Source organism: Amblyomma maculatum, chromosome 10 (genome assembly GCF_055883805.1).
Source record: "Amblyomma maculatum isolate TAMU_Amacu chromosome 10, ASM5588380v1, whole genome shotgun sequence".
NCBI classification, from domain to species: domain Eukaryota; kingdom Metazoa; phylum Arthropoda; class Arachnida; order Ixodida; family Ixodidae; genus Amblyomma; species Amblyomma maculatum.
This window is the reverse complement of record NC_139353.1, coordinates 51,053,810-51,070,861: the sequence shown is the minus strand read 5'-3', so window position 1 is coordinate 51,070,861 and position 17,052 is coordinate 51,053,810. Positions and strand designations below refer to the sequence as shown.

General features: G+C 45.6%; 1 protein-coding gene across 1 annotated transcript; it reads right to left on the bottom strand.

Annotated features, from left to right (window-relative positions):
* Positions 1 to 1,917: 1,917 nt before the first annotated feature.
* Positions 1,918 to 11,307, bottom strand: LOC146176364 (uncharacterized). Its single transcript, XM_084581289.1, has 4 exons — positions 11,146 to 11,307; positions 10,398 to 10,682; positions 9,215 to 9,353; positions 1,918 to 2,190 (listed from the first exon to the last, which is right to left on the bottom strand). The coding sequence occupies exons 1-4, from the start codon at positions 11,305 to 11,307 to the stop codon at positions 2,003 to 2,005; spliced, it is 774 nt and encodes a 257-aa protein (XP_084437415.1). The 3' UTR covers positions 1,918 to 2,002.
* Positions 11,308 to 17,052: the final 5,745 nt, after the last annotated feature.

Here is a 17,052-nt window from a genome sequence, read left to right as displayed (position 1 = left end):
TCTATTTATTGTTTCGAATTCCACCCACTGCCGCCTCTTGAGTATTTGGAATTACGCCTGGTATAGTATTCTCGGCAGTAACATCGATTGAACAAGACGCCTTGCCATGTCCGCTCGAGCTCCTCCTCCCCTAGACTAAAGGCGTTTTATTATGTTTAAGGAAGTCGCAGCTAATTATTCACCTTATGGAGTCCTTGCGTTCCTTTGCCGGATTTGTGAATTTCTAGGCCAAGAACTCTCAACTCGTCCACCTCTTGCAATGCCTGATTTTTAATCTTTAAGCTGACTCTTTGCGTTGCCAGTTGTTTTCTTCCATGCTTGTTAGCAACATGAATGTGTCTGGACTTTTAAGATGACAATTCCAGACCTGCATCTTGAACGTTCTCATCTATGGTATTTAAGGCACCTTGCAGATACAAATTCTGTCTCTCAAGTTGTTTATGAGCTGACGAAATCGTGACATCATCTGCGTATATCATGAACCGCACTTCTGGTATTTGAGCTAATTTCCATGCCAATGTGATCAGTGCGATATTAAATAGCAAAGGTACTAACACCATTGTGGCACGCCTCTGTTATAGGTGTGATTGCTAATTTGTTGTAGACTATGTGCTGCTTTTAAGACCTGCAAGGGAATGCCCATACATTTCATGTTACTAAGAATCTTGGAATGTAACACGTTGTCGTATGCCTTCGTCATGTCGGTAGCCAGTATACAGTGCGCACTCTCCTCATTGTCCTAAGGAGAATTCTACAGTGCAGATAGTAAGGGGCAGGGGCAGAGCCACCTCAGTGGCTTTTCCCACAGCGAGGAAGAACGGGCCAGAAACCGAAGTTCACAGTAAGTTCTGACAAGTTCTTTGTTTTGTTGCGCCACATCTCTTACCATATTATATGTTTTTTCTTGAAGTTTTCGATGAAGTAAAAACATTGTAGTTCTTCCGCGATGGCAACAAAACTCAACACGGCTCAGCTGTTTCATTTTTTTTCTGGATGCTACTGGGGAAGATTCGAAGCCTTGACATTGCTTGCAGAAAAGCAACAAGCCAAAGAAGTGGCAGAGACCAGGTCCAAAATTTGGATTTGCGGTTGAAGTGCGATAACATTTATGAATAAACCTTGAAAAAAGGTCGCTGTCAGGACGCTACCAGAAGTTAGTTGATATGTTACTTTAAGAATTCGCAGCAATAAAGGAGGCTGGTAATGAACAAGATAACAAAAAGTAAGTATTTTGTGAAAGCATTGCGTCTCGCCCACGCTTCCCTCGTCCCGATTTCTTTCACTGAAGAGTTGGTAACGCTAGCGCTCAGTAAGGCTAGCAATGGGGTTCGTGCTTTGCGTATTTGCTGCACAGTTCATCAAGGCATTCGAGCCGAAGTTCGTAATTCCTGTTCACGCTTGCTTGTATGCAGTTTCTTGCACGTTGAACTTGCATGCTCACGGACGCAAGAGGTGGGTGAATGAACTCCGAATAAATTTCTTTAGCGAATAATGTTATATGCAGGTCAGGCTTTAGATGAGTTGTCATACTTTGTCATTCGTCGCTATAACTGCGAAGGCAGCTGGTTTTAGCATGTAGTCGTATCTAAATGCATTTATCAATTAGCCCGTCTAGTTCTGTTCGCGAATGAGACTTTGCTAGAGGGCGCGTTTATTGAAATGCGCGGTATCATAGGACGAACGACGAACACACGCCGGCTCCCACTCTTTCACCGGTTCTCTAACAGCCAGCGTCACTATAAGCACCGGCAACTACGAGAACTAACTGGAATAAAATAAAAAAAGAATTCTTCAAACCACGGTTAAATGAAGCAACTTTGTTTATCAATGTGATATCACTGAGTACCAACGACATTCAGAATCAACATCAAGGAAGGACGGAGAAAGACATATTGTAGTCCCAACTGGCTTAAGTTCAAACTTTATTGAGTATGTTTCGTAATGACAGCAAATGAGAAGCAAATAAATACCTTGCGAAAAGAGGTGCGGAAAAATCAATAAATCAATCTAAATGGTGTTGATGTTTTTTCGGCTTGATCGGTCCGTATCGCTTGGGCACTGCGTTTGCGCCCAACGGTCCGCGCAGACCGAAGTTGGGTACAATGGCCACGTCAGCACAGTTGCGATAGGTTTCCTGAGGTCCACAGCCCAGCGCCATCTTGCCGTCACCGCAGTCTCCCCAGTTGTTTGCTGCGCGGAAAAAGAAATTTGTTCGTGCCATTTTAATACCTGAGCGTATTGAAACAAAGTAGTTACGGCACTCACGCCCCATGTGACTCTGGAACATGGGGCGTGCGTAGAGAACTAATTATGCTAGCGGATATTGGGCAAAAGACTCGCAAACGGTACTGGAAATTCTCCGCCAGACGATCTTTTCTTCTGTGCATGAGCGAAATGCGAGAGTATTTGAGAGAAAAGGGTAAACCTTTAGTAAAAGCCGCCATATTCGTTGTGTTCACCTTTTGATTTGGGGGCACAAAATGCTGGGGGAAATTACTTTGTTCCGATGCTTTTACTTGTTGATTTAATATGTATAAGCAGCGCCCGAATGATCTACTTTTAAGTTACGTTTGTTTTAGGGTTGCATTTTTATACGATGTTAGAATAACAAACATCAATGAACTATTCATTTGGAAATCAATTTTTAGCTAGTAATTGTTTAATCCAGGGGCTCAAGAACGGCACGCGAGTAATTAAAAATATTCATGATATGTACTGCCTTTAAGCTTGCAATCTAACATGCTTTTTTTTAAAAATAAAACTCTAAGAAGACTAGTAATGCGAAACTAAGTATTGATGCCCGGTTCCATTGTTCTTGGGTTGAATACGCCACGCCAACTTCATATAAGTCAGTTCAAAGTGCGCATTATTGCCAAAATAGTGTGCATACTGAAAGGGAGATGCATTAAAGCATAGTGCACACTCATGTCTGGAAAAAGAGGCGAGATAATAAATTTTCCAGTAGTCCTCCAGCTGCAAGAGAAACTTCACGAATGTTACCGGTGTCTCGAATGTAGATCTTTATACGCCGTGGGATGCCTAATATGAAGTTACACTTTCGCTTGCAAACTGTATATCGCACTTCTTGTGATAGAAAAGTGCTTAGCACATTGGGCTGTTGAGCGATTTTTGCCTGACTAAACAGTCCTGAGGCGTACAGCAGGGTTGTTCCCCCGGTGTTTCCTTCCATTCACTGGAGTGAATACTCAATTATGCCGAGATGGACAAAAAAAAATACAGATTAGCTATCATTTTAAGTTTTTTTCGTGGTTATATTTTTGATCCAGCTTACATGCGAGATTGAAGCAACCCAATCGTTTTCTCTCAGCTCCTACAGATCAGTTCCTACAGAAGGTGACTCTATCTTTGGCTTAAGAATGCACGTGAAGCCCATTTAAAAGCGTCTTTTCATTCTGCAAACTTATTTGAATTTTTCGGTTAACTTAGTTTTTGTGAAATGGAGGTCGCGGTACCTGCGTCATATTTTATTGACACGTACACTTTTGCAAGATACAAACGTCGTTGGTTCGAATCTCTGTCGAGCATGTTAATGCCAAGTGGAAAGCAAATTGGTATGACACCACCTTGAACACTGCATAAGGAAGTGTGGCATCACAAATTAATCAAGAATCAAGTGCGCGCTTTCTGCAACCCCCTTTTTTGATCAATTATGGGTTGCGGAAACGGCGATGCCTTTTCCGCCGTATAACCGAAGATAGAATGCGTGGCAATAAAACACACCTTGCGCCGTATTTAGTCTCGGATAGCGCAACCGTTATCACACTCCGGCCGGGTTTAGAGGACCGCGGCCCTGGTTTTTATGTGGCAGTGCGCACACTCTTGTTCAATGAACGCCATTGCCGTTTTTGCCGTGGCTACAAATCGTGGCTTCACGTGACAAGACTATGTTAGCCCTGCGCTAATGGCGTCATGACAGCTATATCTCGTAGAGCAGTATTTCCACACTAACGAGGCAGCTCAGCAGCCATCGCTTCGGACAGGGGGAATGGGATATCTTAAACAAAAAATACGCCCGGAAACTCGAGTCGCAACGTTGGGATAACAAATGCGACGAGATGGAAGGCACCATGAATGGGGCCAAGACGTGGCAACTGCTCAGGTTCCTGATAGACCCGACTAAGTCCAAAACGGTCGCCAATATAGAACAGGTCAAGGCGAGGTATAACTTTAAGGGTACGGACAAACAGCTCATTGACAAGCTCAAGTCCATGTACGTAGCTCCCCCCGCCACAGCGCATTACAGAGATTACAACGGACCGGCGAACAGCGAGCTTGACGCGTCCATAACAGTGGCAGAAGTCAGAGCGGAGCTGCACGGCCTAAAAAGACGCTCGGCCCCCGGGCCGGACCTCGTTAATAACAAGATGCTCGCAAATCTGGACGACGAATCGATCAATGCCCTAACCAAATATTTAAATCAGGTGTGGGAGAGTGGTCAAGTACCCCAAGAGTGGAAGAGGGCTAAGATCACCCTAATCCACAAGCAGGGAAAACCACCGGGCTTGGAGAATCTCCGCCCAATATCGCTAACATCCTGCGTAGGCAAACTACTTGAGAAAGTTATTCAGAGGAGGCTAACCAAATACACCGAAGAGAATGATGCGTGGCCGGCTGAATTGGTCGGATTCAGGCCCGGCCTTTGTACGCAAGATACCATGCTCAGACTACATAACGATGTTGTCAGAGACTTCAGGAAAAAAAATACGAAAGCTATTCTAGGCTTAGACCTTAAGAAAGCTTTTGACAACGTCAGTCACGACGCCATTCTCGACGGGCTCGCTGAGCTTAGAGTAGGCGAAAGAACCTACAACTATATTAGATCATTCCTGCGAGACAGGACGGCGATAATCAGCTTTCAGGGCTTATGTTCGGAGGAGTTCCCGCTGGGTAACAGAGGCACTCCGCAGGGGGCTGTGCTCTCACCTTTCCTTTTTAACATCGTAATGAGGAAGCTCCCCAGTAAGCTTGGCCATCTCGATGACTTAAAACTAAGCATCTACGCGGACGATGTGACCGTCTGGATGTGCGAAGGGAACGACTCGTACATCACATCCAGGCTCCAAGAGGCAGCAAATATAATCAGCTATCACGCAGAGGACGTAGGTCTATGCTGTTCGCCAGAAAAATCGGAGCTCCTGGTAATGACCAGCAGTAGTGGGAAGATAACTCCAGATATCAAAATTAAAGTCAACGAAAACGAAGTCCGGAAAGTAGATGAAATTAGAATATTAGGTATGATTATCAACCGCAGGGGTAGTAACAAAAGCCTGATGAAGAAATTAAAAGATCAGGCGGAGCTCGTAGTCAGAGTATTTAAGAAGACGTCCAACAGAAGGAGTGGTCTCACGGAGGCTAGTAGACTCAGACTCGTACAAGCTTTTGTCACGAGCAGAATGTGCTACGCGACTCCATTCCTAAATATCAACAAGACCGAAGAACACAAATTAAACACCATAATTAGGAGATGCACGAAGTGCGCTCTAGGACTCCCCATAACTACTTCTAACGACATTCTAGAGAAAATGGGGTTGCATAATGAGTGGAAAGAGCTGGCTGCGGCGGTCAGGCTGTCCCAGAGAGAGCGACTCGCAGGAACGGCGGCGGGTAGGCAAATCCTCGATTGGGTAAACCTACTAGCGCCCGGGGAAGGCGAAAGTGTCAGAGAAAGCATAGATCGAGAAATCAGAAAGCATCTATACGTCTCGCCCATACCGAAGAACATGCACCCCGTACACGACGAGGGGAGGAGAAAAAGCAGAGCTAAGCACCTCGCTAACAAATTGGACAAACTCCCGCCGGGATCGGTCGCCTACACCGATGCAGCGATCGGGAAAGAAGGCGACGTAACCTCGGTCGCCCTATTGGACACTGGGATCGCCATAGAAATAGAAAGAAATCGAGATCTACCGCCGGTAGAGGCGGAGGAGATTGCAATAGCCATTGCCATTGCACGACCAGGCGTGAAACACGTCATCAGCGATAGCAAAGCGGCGGTTAGAAATTTTAGCAAGGGTAGAGTCAGCAATCGTGCTGCAAAACTTCTGAACGAGTCGTCTCTCGCCGAAAGCGTGACCATAATCTGGACCCCAGCACACGCCGGTCTCGCCGGCAACGAGGCTGCCCACATGCTCGCCCGCTCCTCGCTACCTCGGGGTGCTGCGGACGCCTCCACAACATCTAAAACCAAAGAATGTATAGGTACCTTTAGGGATGTAATGGACAACTTGAAGAAAGACCGGAGGATATATCCGCCACCGGTTAGATCCCTGAGTAAAAAGGAATCGTATGACTGGAGAAGACTCCAAGCTCGAAATTTCTTTTCGCCCCTGTGGAGGAGTTGGACGGGCGCCAGAGGGCGGAAGAGGGACGGTGCAGAAACCGAAATTTGTAAATTTTGCGGCCACGTGGCAACATTAGATCATATAATATGGAGATGCGTTCGTGCCCCAGGGCGCAACGCGATTAAAACTAGCGATGAATGGGAGACCACGCTAAGAAGCTCCGACGAAAAAACACAGCGATTCGCCGTCCGCCTGGCGGCCGAGGCTGAAGACCTCTTCTCCTAGACGAGGCCGGGTGTCCTCTGGCCGCGGTGTGACAGACTGCCTCCCCGGACGCCTGCGTGCGGACTCGTAGGTGGCTGCTGCACCATATTCGGCGGAAATAAATGTTCTTCCTCCTCCTCATTATCAGGGCGTCTTCTCCTATTTGAGAACAGATGCTATGGTCTAGAACAGTGTTCGGAAAGTCAGGAGCTGGAAAAAAAATGAAATAGCTTGGCAAAAATGTCGTCACGGAAGGGTTTAGCCTTTCAAGCACAGCTTTGAGTTCGTGGAGTACGCTTAAACTGGCAACTATTCACGTTTTAGTGTATTTGCACTGTAGGGATCTTTATACAATCTAAGCTCTTTGTATGCTTGCCTCAAGGCTATAAGCTGGTGCAGCAGGGACACTCATTCTTACATCGGTTGTTCATGTAACGCCACTTGACATCATGTGACGGCCGAATCGGCGGGAGCTGGCAGGTTGGGCTGTGACTTTCAGATATGAATATAACTAATAAAAATCCATGGATCCCAAATCGTAGATGCTGCTCTTAGGCCATGCTGGCATCATATACACGCGTCTTTACTACAGCTGGGCTTTCAATCTCTTCTAACCATTCCTGTCACCTTTGGCAGCATGCATCATATATGTTAACGAAGGTGTGTAGTAAAATCGAGCTAACGAAGATAATGTAAAGGTAAACTATGAAAAACAAAGGTTCGCTGCGCTAGCTCAACATAAGTAGGGATTAGCCACAAGTTGAACAGGAGTCATTTCTCGTTCGTCATTTTTGCAAATTTTCAATCAGCACTTATCCTGTTTTGCAAAAATTACAGGCACACAAATAATTTATGCTTGGGACGGGATTTATGATTAATTTTGCATTCTTTTATCATCTACCCTACGCGTTTAGTTTCCAAATTAAAGATCATGTGACGGGTGCTTCAATAATGGCTTAGTATGTATGGTTTAACGGGCCAAAGCATCTTTGGCTATGAGAGCCGCCCTAGTGGAGGGCTCCGCAAATTTCGATTACCTGGGGTTTTTTAACGCACACTCACATCGCACAGTGTACGGGAGCCTTGAAAAGCGGTCGAAGTTGCCGGGATTTCATCATGCATTCATCATTTGATACAGCAGTTGAGCGCCGTAACTACTTAGCTACCACGGCGGGTTTTTATTAATGGTTTCCGGCTTTCCGCAATGTTTTTTTTTTTAAGTAAAGAATTACTAAACCATTTCTACTGAAACTGCGGTGGCACCTCCCGCCACGCTAAAGTGACTTTGCCACTTTCGGCAGCGAATATAGGCGCATCTTATGCCACGCGCTGAAGAAGTGCTTCAGCCACGTCCATAAAGAAGAGGACATTTTCGACATTTGCCCTCAAAGGCCTGGTTTTTTCACCTACCTGTTGATAAAGGCACAATCTCTCTGACTGTTCTCTGTCGTCATTTCGCATGTGACTTCTGAATTTATGCAAAATGACATTCGCTTTTGCGAACTACGAGTTGTAAGATAGTGGCTGCAATTTTTAATCAATGGGGCTAACAGCTGATAAAAACGACTCGTGCACAAGACGAGCCTGTAGACACTGATGACGCATCACACTGCCTCCTACGCTGCCAACTTTGTTGTTACAATTTCAAGTGGCTAAAATTGGCCCAATCACTAATTTTATTGATATGCTTCTTGTAGCTTTGACTAACTCCGGCACTACTTTCTGGGTCCGTGCTACCTTACAGGCACTGTGTTCAAGGAAAATTGATCCATGAGTACCAGAAGAAGAAATCTTTCCACAGCTGCTCGATTAATTATATGTTTGAAAAAGCGAAGCTAATTTTGATCATTTAGATTGAAACGAAAGCTTCACTACGCCAGTTAGTTTGAGCAGTTGGGTATGCACGATTTTCACCTTGAGAGAGATTTAGAGGTCGAAATTTTGTGTTAAGCCTGGTGGTTGCCATGCGAATTTGTGGCATTGCCCCGTATGCCAAATGGTCCGTGACCACTTATAAGGCCAAGGTAAAGATCGGGCACCTGGTGGTCGCTATGTGACTTTGGGGCACTGTCACGTAGGCCATCAAGTGGCCCGTGATCACTGCCGAGGTCAAGGTCACACGAGGTGCCGTCGGGTATGCACGCTTTTTACCTTGAGGGAGATTTAGAGGTCCAAATTCTTATTTAAGCCTGGTGTTCGCCATGTGACTTTGTGGCGACCACTGTCAAGGGCAAGGTAAAGATCGGTGACCTGGTGGTCGCTATGTGACTTTGGGGCACTGTTACGTAGGCCATCAAGTGGCCCGTGATAACTTCCGAGGTCAAGGTCACGCGAGGTGACGTCAGTGGAACGTGGAAATATGGAGGGAGGAGGAGCTCCCGGGCTCTTGTCTAAGGTACAACTCTGCGCGAGATGGAGGAGGACGAACAGTCATCTACAGTAGCGCGTCGGAACGTGAAGGCACCTCGGAATGAGGCTCTGAAAGACGGCTTGCCAAAGAGACCGATGAAGAAGGGGCTTTACGTTTGGAGAAACGTATAAAGCGTTTAATCAATAATGATCGTAGTCATGTAAATCAAGCTTTTGCTAAAGGTAAACTACCAGTAAAGTTTTTTCCCAACCAGTACACACGTCTTTCGCCCACTCACCCGATCTCCAGTGCCAGCGCAGAACGCAATACTCGCAGGTAAGCTTCTCGGGCAGCTGCACTTGAATAATGTAGAGTCCATTGGCGGCAGTCGGAAGGCGGTACCTGGTCGGTGGGTCATCAGAGTAGAAGGAAGACTTCTGCAGTGAACAATGAGAAACAAAGTAAATGGCAGAAAAAAGTTTTTAGCAATGCTGCGAGAGACATCTTGGGTAGCCCTGAAAATATTTCAACAATGTTGTTTTGTAGCCTAGCCATTGTAGCGGAAAGTAATTGAGGATAGGGGCATTCGTCGGGAGGCGTGAGATGGTGATTGAAGCAGAGGTTCAAAAATGATATGAAGAAAGTATTGAGCTCGTTTCAGTTCCAAATATCTGCAGATCAACAAAGCATGGACCTGGATATATATTGCCAAAAGCTGATTACTTGTGGTATACAATAATGGCTAGGAGCGCATGCTAAAAATGGTAGTAGCAGAATAAGGAGCACCGTCATGGATTAGAAAGGACAGGCTCAAAAACGGCCCTTGAAGTTGATGTAGAGAACTACCGGGATGAGAAAACAGCGTGTTGAGAAACATGCCTTGCAAGCTGCTCGACACTCGTGTGTATGTGATGCTCATTACAGAACTGCAGTCTGTTCGGTTGTTTTACGAACCTAGTCGCTGAGCTGTGGCCGGTATCTACCAAAGAGACGCTTGTCTGTTGGGACTGTGATTGCTTGTAAGAAGCGTGGGCAAGGCGCTTCGTATGAACGAGCATTCTTCAATGTCCATACTTGCAGTTTAGAAGCGTCATCAAAGTTCGTCCTGAACACCAAAATTTCAAAGAAAAGATGGGGATGAAACTAAACATAGAGCGGAGAAGTTATTAGGACACATGACACGTTCTCAGGACCCTGAATATTACACCCCCCCCCCTTTTTATTGATGTATACAATACAGCTGCTACGCAACCCGTAGCATTGATTTCCATGCCGGGGCTGTAACCAGCGCAGTATGCGCATTCTGAATGAGCTGCTCGCTACTATTTGCAGGGCATAATGCTCATATATGTGCAGGTGATTGACGGCCACCAGGAATGAGGTTAGGGTCTGTAATGACGATATGCCAGATTGTTGTGATTAATATCCAGAGAATTGTAGCAATTTTATCACCCTTTACCAACTTTTATTTTCTTTATTACCTTGCGCGTGGATCCTGTGGCGGTCACCACTTGAAGCAGGTGGCGATCGAAGCACTCCTCTGTCTCAGCCTCCTCCCAAGAGCGACGGGGGCAGAGCGAGAATTCGAAGTGACCCAGGTGGTTGGTTTCCACGTCGACCACCAGGTCGACCAGCGCTCCAGGTGCGTAGCGACGCACGGTTACGTTCCGGGCGAACACATTCCCTGTCTCGTGGCGCCTCGGCCGGGGTAGAGCATAGTTGTCACCACATACGCCGCACTTGCCGCCATTGTCCTCCCACTGGACCTGTGTCACGGCACATCAAGTATAGTTTCAGCGAGACTTCAGCTAATTCACTGCTACTTATACTTATACCACATTCAATTGTTTTCCTCTGTTTTACATTTATATAACATGTTCCCAATTTATCTTCTGTTTATATTTACGACATCTTGTATTTCTTTGTGTTCTACATTTACATTACATAACAGTTGCAGTTTTCACCTGGTGTTGTTTGTACTTAATAATTTTTGTTTTGCATGCTTGTAAAAGGAGGTCCTCTGTGCAGCCATTGCCTTTGGTATCTCCTCCTGCATTTACCAAAATTTTTGTAAAAAAAAAAGACCTGTCACACGTTTTATTACTGAATCCGGTTTCATGCCTGGATTCATATAGATGGAAGGTGAAACCACTCAATGGGATATGAAAGTTTGTTAATATAATGTACCTAGTAGCAGCTTTTGTTCCTTTTCGTGACTCCCCGGCTCACCTTCAGGCCGCCGCAAAACAGTTCCGAGTCCTCGAAGTTACGTGGCGTGTCGAAGCTTACTCGCCACATGGCATTTCTTGCAGGCGGTTCAATGAGCCGACCATGTGCTTCCGTTCCTGGGACTTGGCACATTAAGAGCACCGTCGAGCCCACGAGAATCATCTTGGCACACCTCGTCCACGTGCGAGCGCCACCAAAAAGCATGCTTCGAAATGTGCGGTTCACCTAGAAAAGAGGTCACACTTTAAATTTGTCTTGCGTCATGACGCGAAAGAAGGCTTGACCAGACCGTATCTCCCTATGGAGTACGCGTACTTAAATCCTTTGTGAATGTTTGTCTCCATTACAAAAAAACAGCACCCATAACTTTCATTTCTGCTCTAATGAAATGCCCCATGAGATTTATGAGGGGATTTCACAATTTATTTTTGGATTTGCTCAAACACAACAATAAAAATTTTCGGCTCACGGTTTTAATACCCTAGAGTTTGCTTTCAATCACGTAGATTCGCTGACTAAAGATTTAATATATTTTGAAGCATTTCGAGTCCCTAATTCAGGGTTTCTAAAGCTGGAGAGGTCTACAGCAGCTGAAAGACTGCCGCGATTGAATATTTTATTTATTTATTCGAACACACTGCAGGACCAGTGAAGGGCCATGACAGGAGGGGCAACAAATGCAGAACAAGTGATGAACTGGCGAGGATACAAACATGCAAAAATTTTCAAATTATCTACAATCGACAGAAATGTAGATTAGGGCACCCGAGTTGTGCATTAAAACAAATAAATAGCGTCTAAGGACAATCATATTTCGATTAATGGGGCAGTTTCATTAAGTTTCATAACACCTCGAGTTCATCAAGACTAACATCAGTAAAATCGCTGAGGACAAGACAAGCACGAGAGCGAGCCATATGAACACTTCAGCTTGTCTCGTTCTATGCTCTGTTATTTCGAAAACAGTTTTAAGGTTCAGGGTAGAGTGAAGGTAGCTGCTGTAGCAAAAAATTCGTTCATCTCATTTTGTTTCTGCAGGCGGATAATGAGCGACAAAGAAAGCGGCAAATAATGGAAATGTCCGCGTGTCTAATTCCTAACCCTTGCAGCGTGCAAAAGTGCCTTTCACATGAACAGTCCTAAAATGCTTATTATCAACGCGATAGTGACGTAGTTTCAAAAAGCTGTACGGATGCGGGAACTAGATCAAACGTAAGCATGAAGAGGAAAAGAACATCAGATAACGCGTACAATTTGGAGACAAAACCAGTGGCTCTAAAATTTCTCAGCACACGATTACATTATGAAAGAGAAAATCCAGAAACGGCATTGTTTATTTAGAGGTTTGATCCCTTACATTGCATTGTGGCGCTCGATAATCTTACACACAGTTGCTTAAGATGAGCATATTGTGGTTCTGAAATTGTTACGCAACCATACCCGCTAGTCTTACCTGATCCTTGCTTGTCGTGGCTATTAAGTGGCTGCTCCCAGGTCGCAGTTGCTGTTCTTTGTTTTGACACAGGGATATACAGCGACTGTTCAATAAGAACCAAATCTAAACTATCGGTCTTCCAGCACAGAAAAGTCGTATTCCTAAGTTAAGACGTTTCTTCTGCAGGAGCACCACAGTTCCGGGAACGGCTAAGCACACCCTGAACGAGCTCTCACGTCTTCTGCTTTGCCGTTTAGACGCCGTGCCAGTCTTGCCCAAGAAAGGGTTACAGCAAGAGGAAGGGGGGCGTTTCACGGTACCATCCACGTGTCCTGTTGACCAACACACGGAAGACACGTGAAGAAGAACGAGGTAGGGAGCGAAAAATAAGAAATATGCAGACGGAGAAGAGAGGCCAGACCGCGATGTCTAGAGGCACACTGCAGTAGCACCCACTAATGTCTTCATATTTGCTTTTTATTTTTTCTTGCTTCACTAAAACGACTAGAGATCTTGTTTTTCTTGTAAAGCGGAAGTGGCCGGCTACCCCTTTCGAAAAGCCAGCCAGCGTGGCTCCAAACAAGTTGCAGGCTGCGGGTGGCACCACTAAGTACGTCGTGGTGGAGGAATAAAAAGAAAAAGAAAAGTTGCGCAACTCGGTGAAGGTCGGGGTCGTCGCGCTGCCGATAACCGCCACCCGTTCGGCGAGTTTTGTTCTTTTTGGGTTGTTTCGCATTACGGCTGTTGGAAACGGCAAAACTGGATTAAAAAGACGAATAATTCACACGCCTCTTCAAGCGAAGGTATGCGGATCGGTGCCGTGCTCTTCAGGATAGTCGCGTTGTAGGTCAGCGTTTTGAAATTTAGTTTTTTGCTTTTTCTTCTCGAATGTTTTGGTACGCTTTTTCAAACACTTTAAGCAGCATTCAACTTTGAGAATATTGCGTGCAATGATCGCGGAAAATGCATGAATGTAACCAGCGAATGCGAGGTGTGTGACGGACGCTGCAATGAGGTTCACTATTTGTAAGCAGTGCGCACGCGTGTATTTGGGTGGTGATAGAAAAAGCCGCGTAACAGCTACATGATGATGATAAACATGATGTCTTTGGCTGCACAATGCACAACAGTTGCATGTAACAATGACAAGATTATTCATAATGAAGAAAAGAAACACAGGGATGACACAATTTCCATTCATTTGTCATGTAGTAAGAAAATAAAATAGACAAATGCGCTCAGGTATAAGGTGATAATTATTGAATTGTATCGAGAATTTTCTTTCTTTGCTGAAGTGAAATTATTAGTGTTAACTTACTCCAAAGTAAAAGGTAATGCACTGCTTAGCTGTTCTAGGGCATAATTGTTATGTGATCATGGTATGAAACAGTACTCGTTATAGCTTGTCCAGCTAGGCTCCGTGCCCTTCCTAGGGATACAGTAGTAAGCGGGAAAATGAAAATTATAACGAATTGAATCCCTATAAACTATTATTAATAGGCTTTCGTACAACTAATAAACATTGAAAACATAGTATCGAGGAAAAAGCTTTGCTGATTATGATTAGAGAATTTTTAAAACACCGATGCACTTTCCCAGAGCATTAATAGTCTTTTCGCTTTACTCAGCTTTGTAACATTACAAAGTTGCTGCAAAGGAAATTTGTATTAAAATACCACAGTAAGTTTAGTTGTTAGTTTCAGTTGCCAACATCTATACTAATCTGACATTTTCAACCACCCATGTCGGCCTCCTTTCCAGGTGTTTGATGACAGAGTTGCAGGAGATTTTCTTCAGAGCCATAGGCATAGAGTCATATCTGCAGTCGTAACAGCACACACAAGACATATCTTAGTACTTTTTCTTAGCAACGCGTTATCACGGCTGCAGTGGTATTTTTTTATCCTAATTAGTATATCCTTAAACTAACTGTATCATTCAGCTATGCAGTTCTTGAAGTTTGACCTTTTTTAGATTGTTTGTTGTTGGGTTGCCGTTTCAGACTGGATTGTTGGCATCTCTTCCTTATTTGGATATATCTGTCTGGCGGCGCATACAATTTACTCAACACAGGTTTCAATTTTTATTCTCTCATTAAGGTAAGCATTTATCGAAAGAGACCCCAGTATGCTTCCTTGTTGCAGGCTCTTACGAAAGGGCCCGACCTCGAAGGCGCAGTGGTTATGGCACTCGACTGCTGTACCCAAGGATGCGGGATCGAATCCTGGCCCTGGCTTTCGCTTTTCGATGGAAGCGAAAAGCAAGGCAACTGTGTGATATGCGATGTCATGCACGTTAAAAAGCTCCAGCTGGTAGGATTTTTGAGAGCCCTTAAATACGGCGTCTTTCGTAGCCTAAGCCACGTTGAGACGTTAAACAACACAAGCCAACGGGTCCTCGTTTGTATGAAATCAGTTTACCGGGACTAGGAGGAAACAATTTTAAAATGTTAGGCAGAATAAAACAGATGTGGATAATTAAGAAAATTGGTGGAGCAAAGCTCGCCAGCTTTGCGCAAATATCCGCTCGAGCTTATTGGTCATTTGTGAAGTCGTAAAGGCCCATATGCCGGGTAGCGGACGGCTGGATTCGCTCTCTGTCTCTACTACTTTCCACAAATACACCTGCCTAGGGTGTGGTAGCAAAGCTTCACATTACGCCACATGACGTGGGAATGTAGAAATAACGATACCTTTCGTAAAGACCCGAGTGCGGAACAGTCGGAGAGCCGGCTTTCCAGCGGCGATCTGGGTTGCCAACTAGGTCTGATCCAGCACGCCCAGCGAGCAGCGAAGCTCAGCGGAGCCCTGGAATAGGAGCACTGCCTCTATGAGAAGGAGGAAGATGGACCTCTTCTGCTACTAGCACAAGACCTTCCTTGAGAAATTAACGTATTTCCTATCCTAACCTATACTTCCCGCTAATACGACGTAGAACAATTAGAAAAGTCGTTACCACCCGCGGCGTGGCAAGGCAGCCCAAAGAGAATGCGGCTCAGGTTTAAAGTTTGGCTTGGACTGCCAATGCCTGAGTGACCCTGCTGAGGCAGGTTTGAGCTTGAATGGAAGTAGATGAAAACCGCGGGCGCCCAGTGAGACCGAGCATACACCGAGAACCCTAGGAGCATGCGCATAGAACACGTGCCTGCAAATGATGTTCTCATGTTTTGGCCCGCTGTGTTGCGTGGGGATGAGCCTGAGTTCAATGCTGTCCATCTAGGCGTTCCCCCGACAGCTTGTGCAGACATTTCATTGCTCTGTGGCTGGTGTGAGCCAGCCGCAAAGTATCGAGCGTAACGAATGACCTCTCCGTCACAACAGCTTAAGCTGAGCAATGGAGCCAGATGACAGGAGAGTGCCGGTAATAAGCCCATTTTATGCTTGCATATACTCTAGATTGAGGGGAGGCAGAGGCGATTTCTGGCATGGTTTCGTCTAGTATGCGTCCATCACATGTTGCATGGCGTCACTGTCTGATGATGGCGCAGTGGCTTCAGTGCCTTACGGCATCGTAACAGACATTCGTCGGCGCACTGTCTTTGGTTCAATGTCTCTATATATCTCTCTCGCTCTACTCGAATCTTATGCAACTCGTTCGGCCGAAGAGTCCTGGCTGTTGCTGTAACCCCCCCCCCCCCAGATTGAGAAAAATGGTGTCAAACAGGATTTTGAAACGAACGATGCGCCATCTAAATGCAATGTCGCCGTGAGTAGCTGGAGTCGCTTCTGCGCATGTGCCGTAACCATGGCAACCAACTGCACCGTTTGACAGCTTTTTCGTCACTGCGCTCGCTTCAGAGAGGAGGAGGAGGAGGATAGCGGCATCACAGAAGATGCGAGCGCCAGCGCGGAGACGAGAATGGTTGATTCGGAACTGAGCATGCTCTCGCCACTGCGGAGAGCTGACCAAATGGAGCACTAAAGCGTGTGCCGCATCGCATGCACATGGCATACGGTGGATTCGGCCGAGAGCGCCGATGAACTTTGATGCTTTCAACGGAACGCTGGTTGTGTTCAATGCGACGCTCGGTCGGCCGCAGCCAAAGGTTTCGCTCCACATTGGGTTCCGCAGCGATGGACCCTTCTAATTTTTGTATGAAAATTGTAACGCAGCCGAACTTTGTTTAAGCTGGTATCATAAGCCATTTTGTTTCCCGTTTGGCATCAGTCCTCTAGCTAAGTCGGAGGCGAGTGTGCGAGAGGGATTCGAAACGACCCCATATGCGCCTCTGACAAGTGTATACGCGTCCGCTGTGGAGTGAGATGCTGCGTCTCATTTCGTAAGAAACCAACTTAAAAAAAATACATATAAATCTATTCTAGCAATAAAGAGGCGGTAATAAAGCTGCCGAGACAAGTACTGTGCCTTCCTTTGCACAAGTAGGAACAACAAAAATAGTATATATTCAAACAATGAAAAACAAAAACGCTTTTTAAGGCACTTCACGTTTGCTCTTAAGGCGAAGGTAGAGT

Coding starts and splice junctions, on each gene's coding strand:
- LOC146176364 (XM_084581289.1), bottom strand. CDS start 11,307: ATGATTCTCGTGGGCTCGACGGTGCTCTTAATGTGCCAAGTCCCAGGA. Junction 9,354..10,397: donor CCACAGGATCCACGCGCAAG/GTAATAAAGAAA, acceptor TGTTCACTGCAG/AAGTCTTCCTTCTACTCTGA. Junction 2,191..9,214: donor GCGCTGGCACTGGAGATCGG/GTGAGTGGGCGA, acceptor TTTTCCGCGCAG/CAAACAACTGGGGAGACTGC.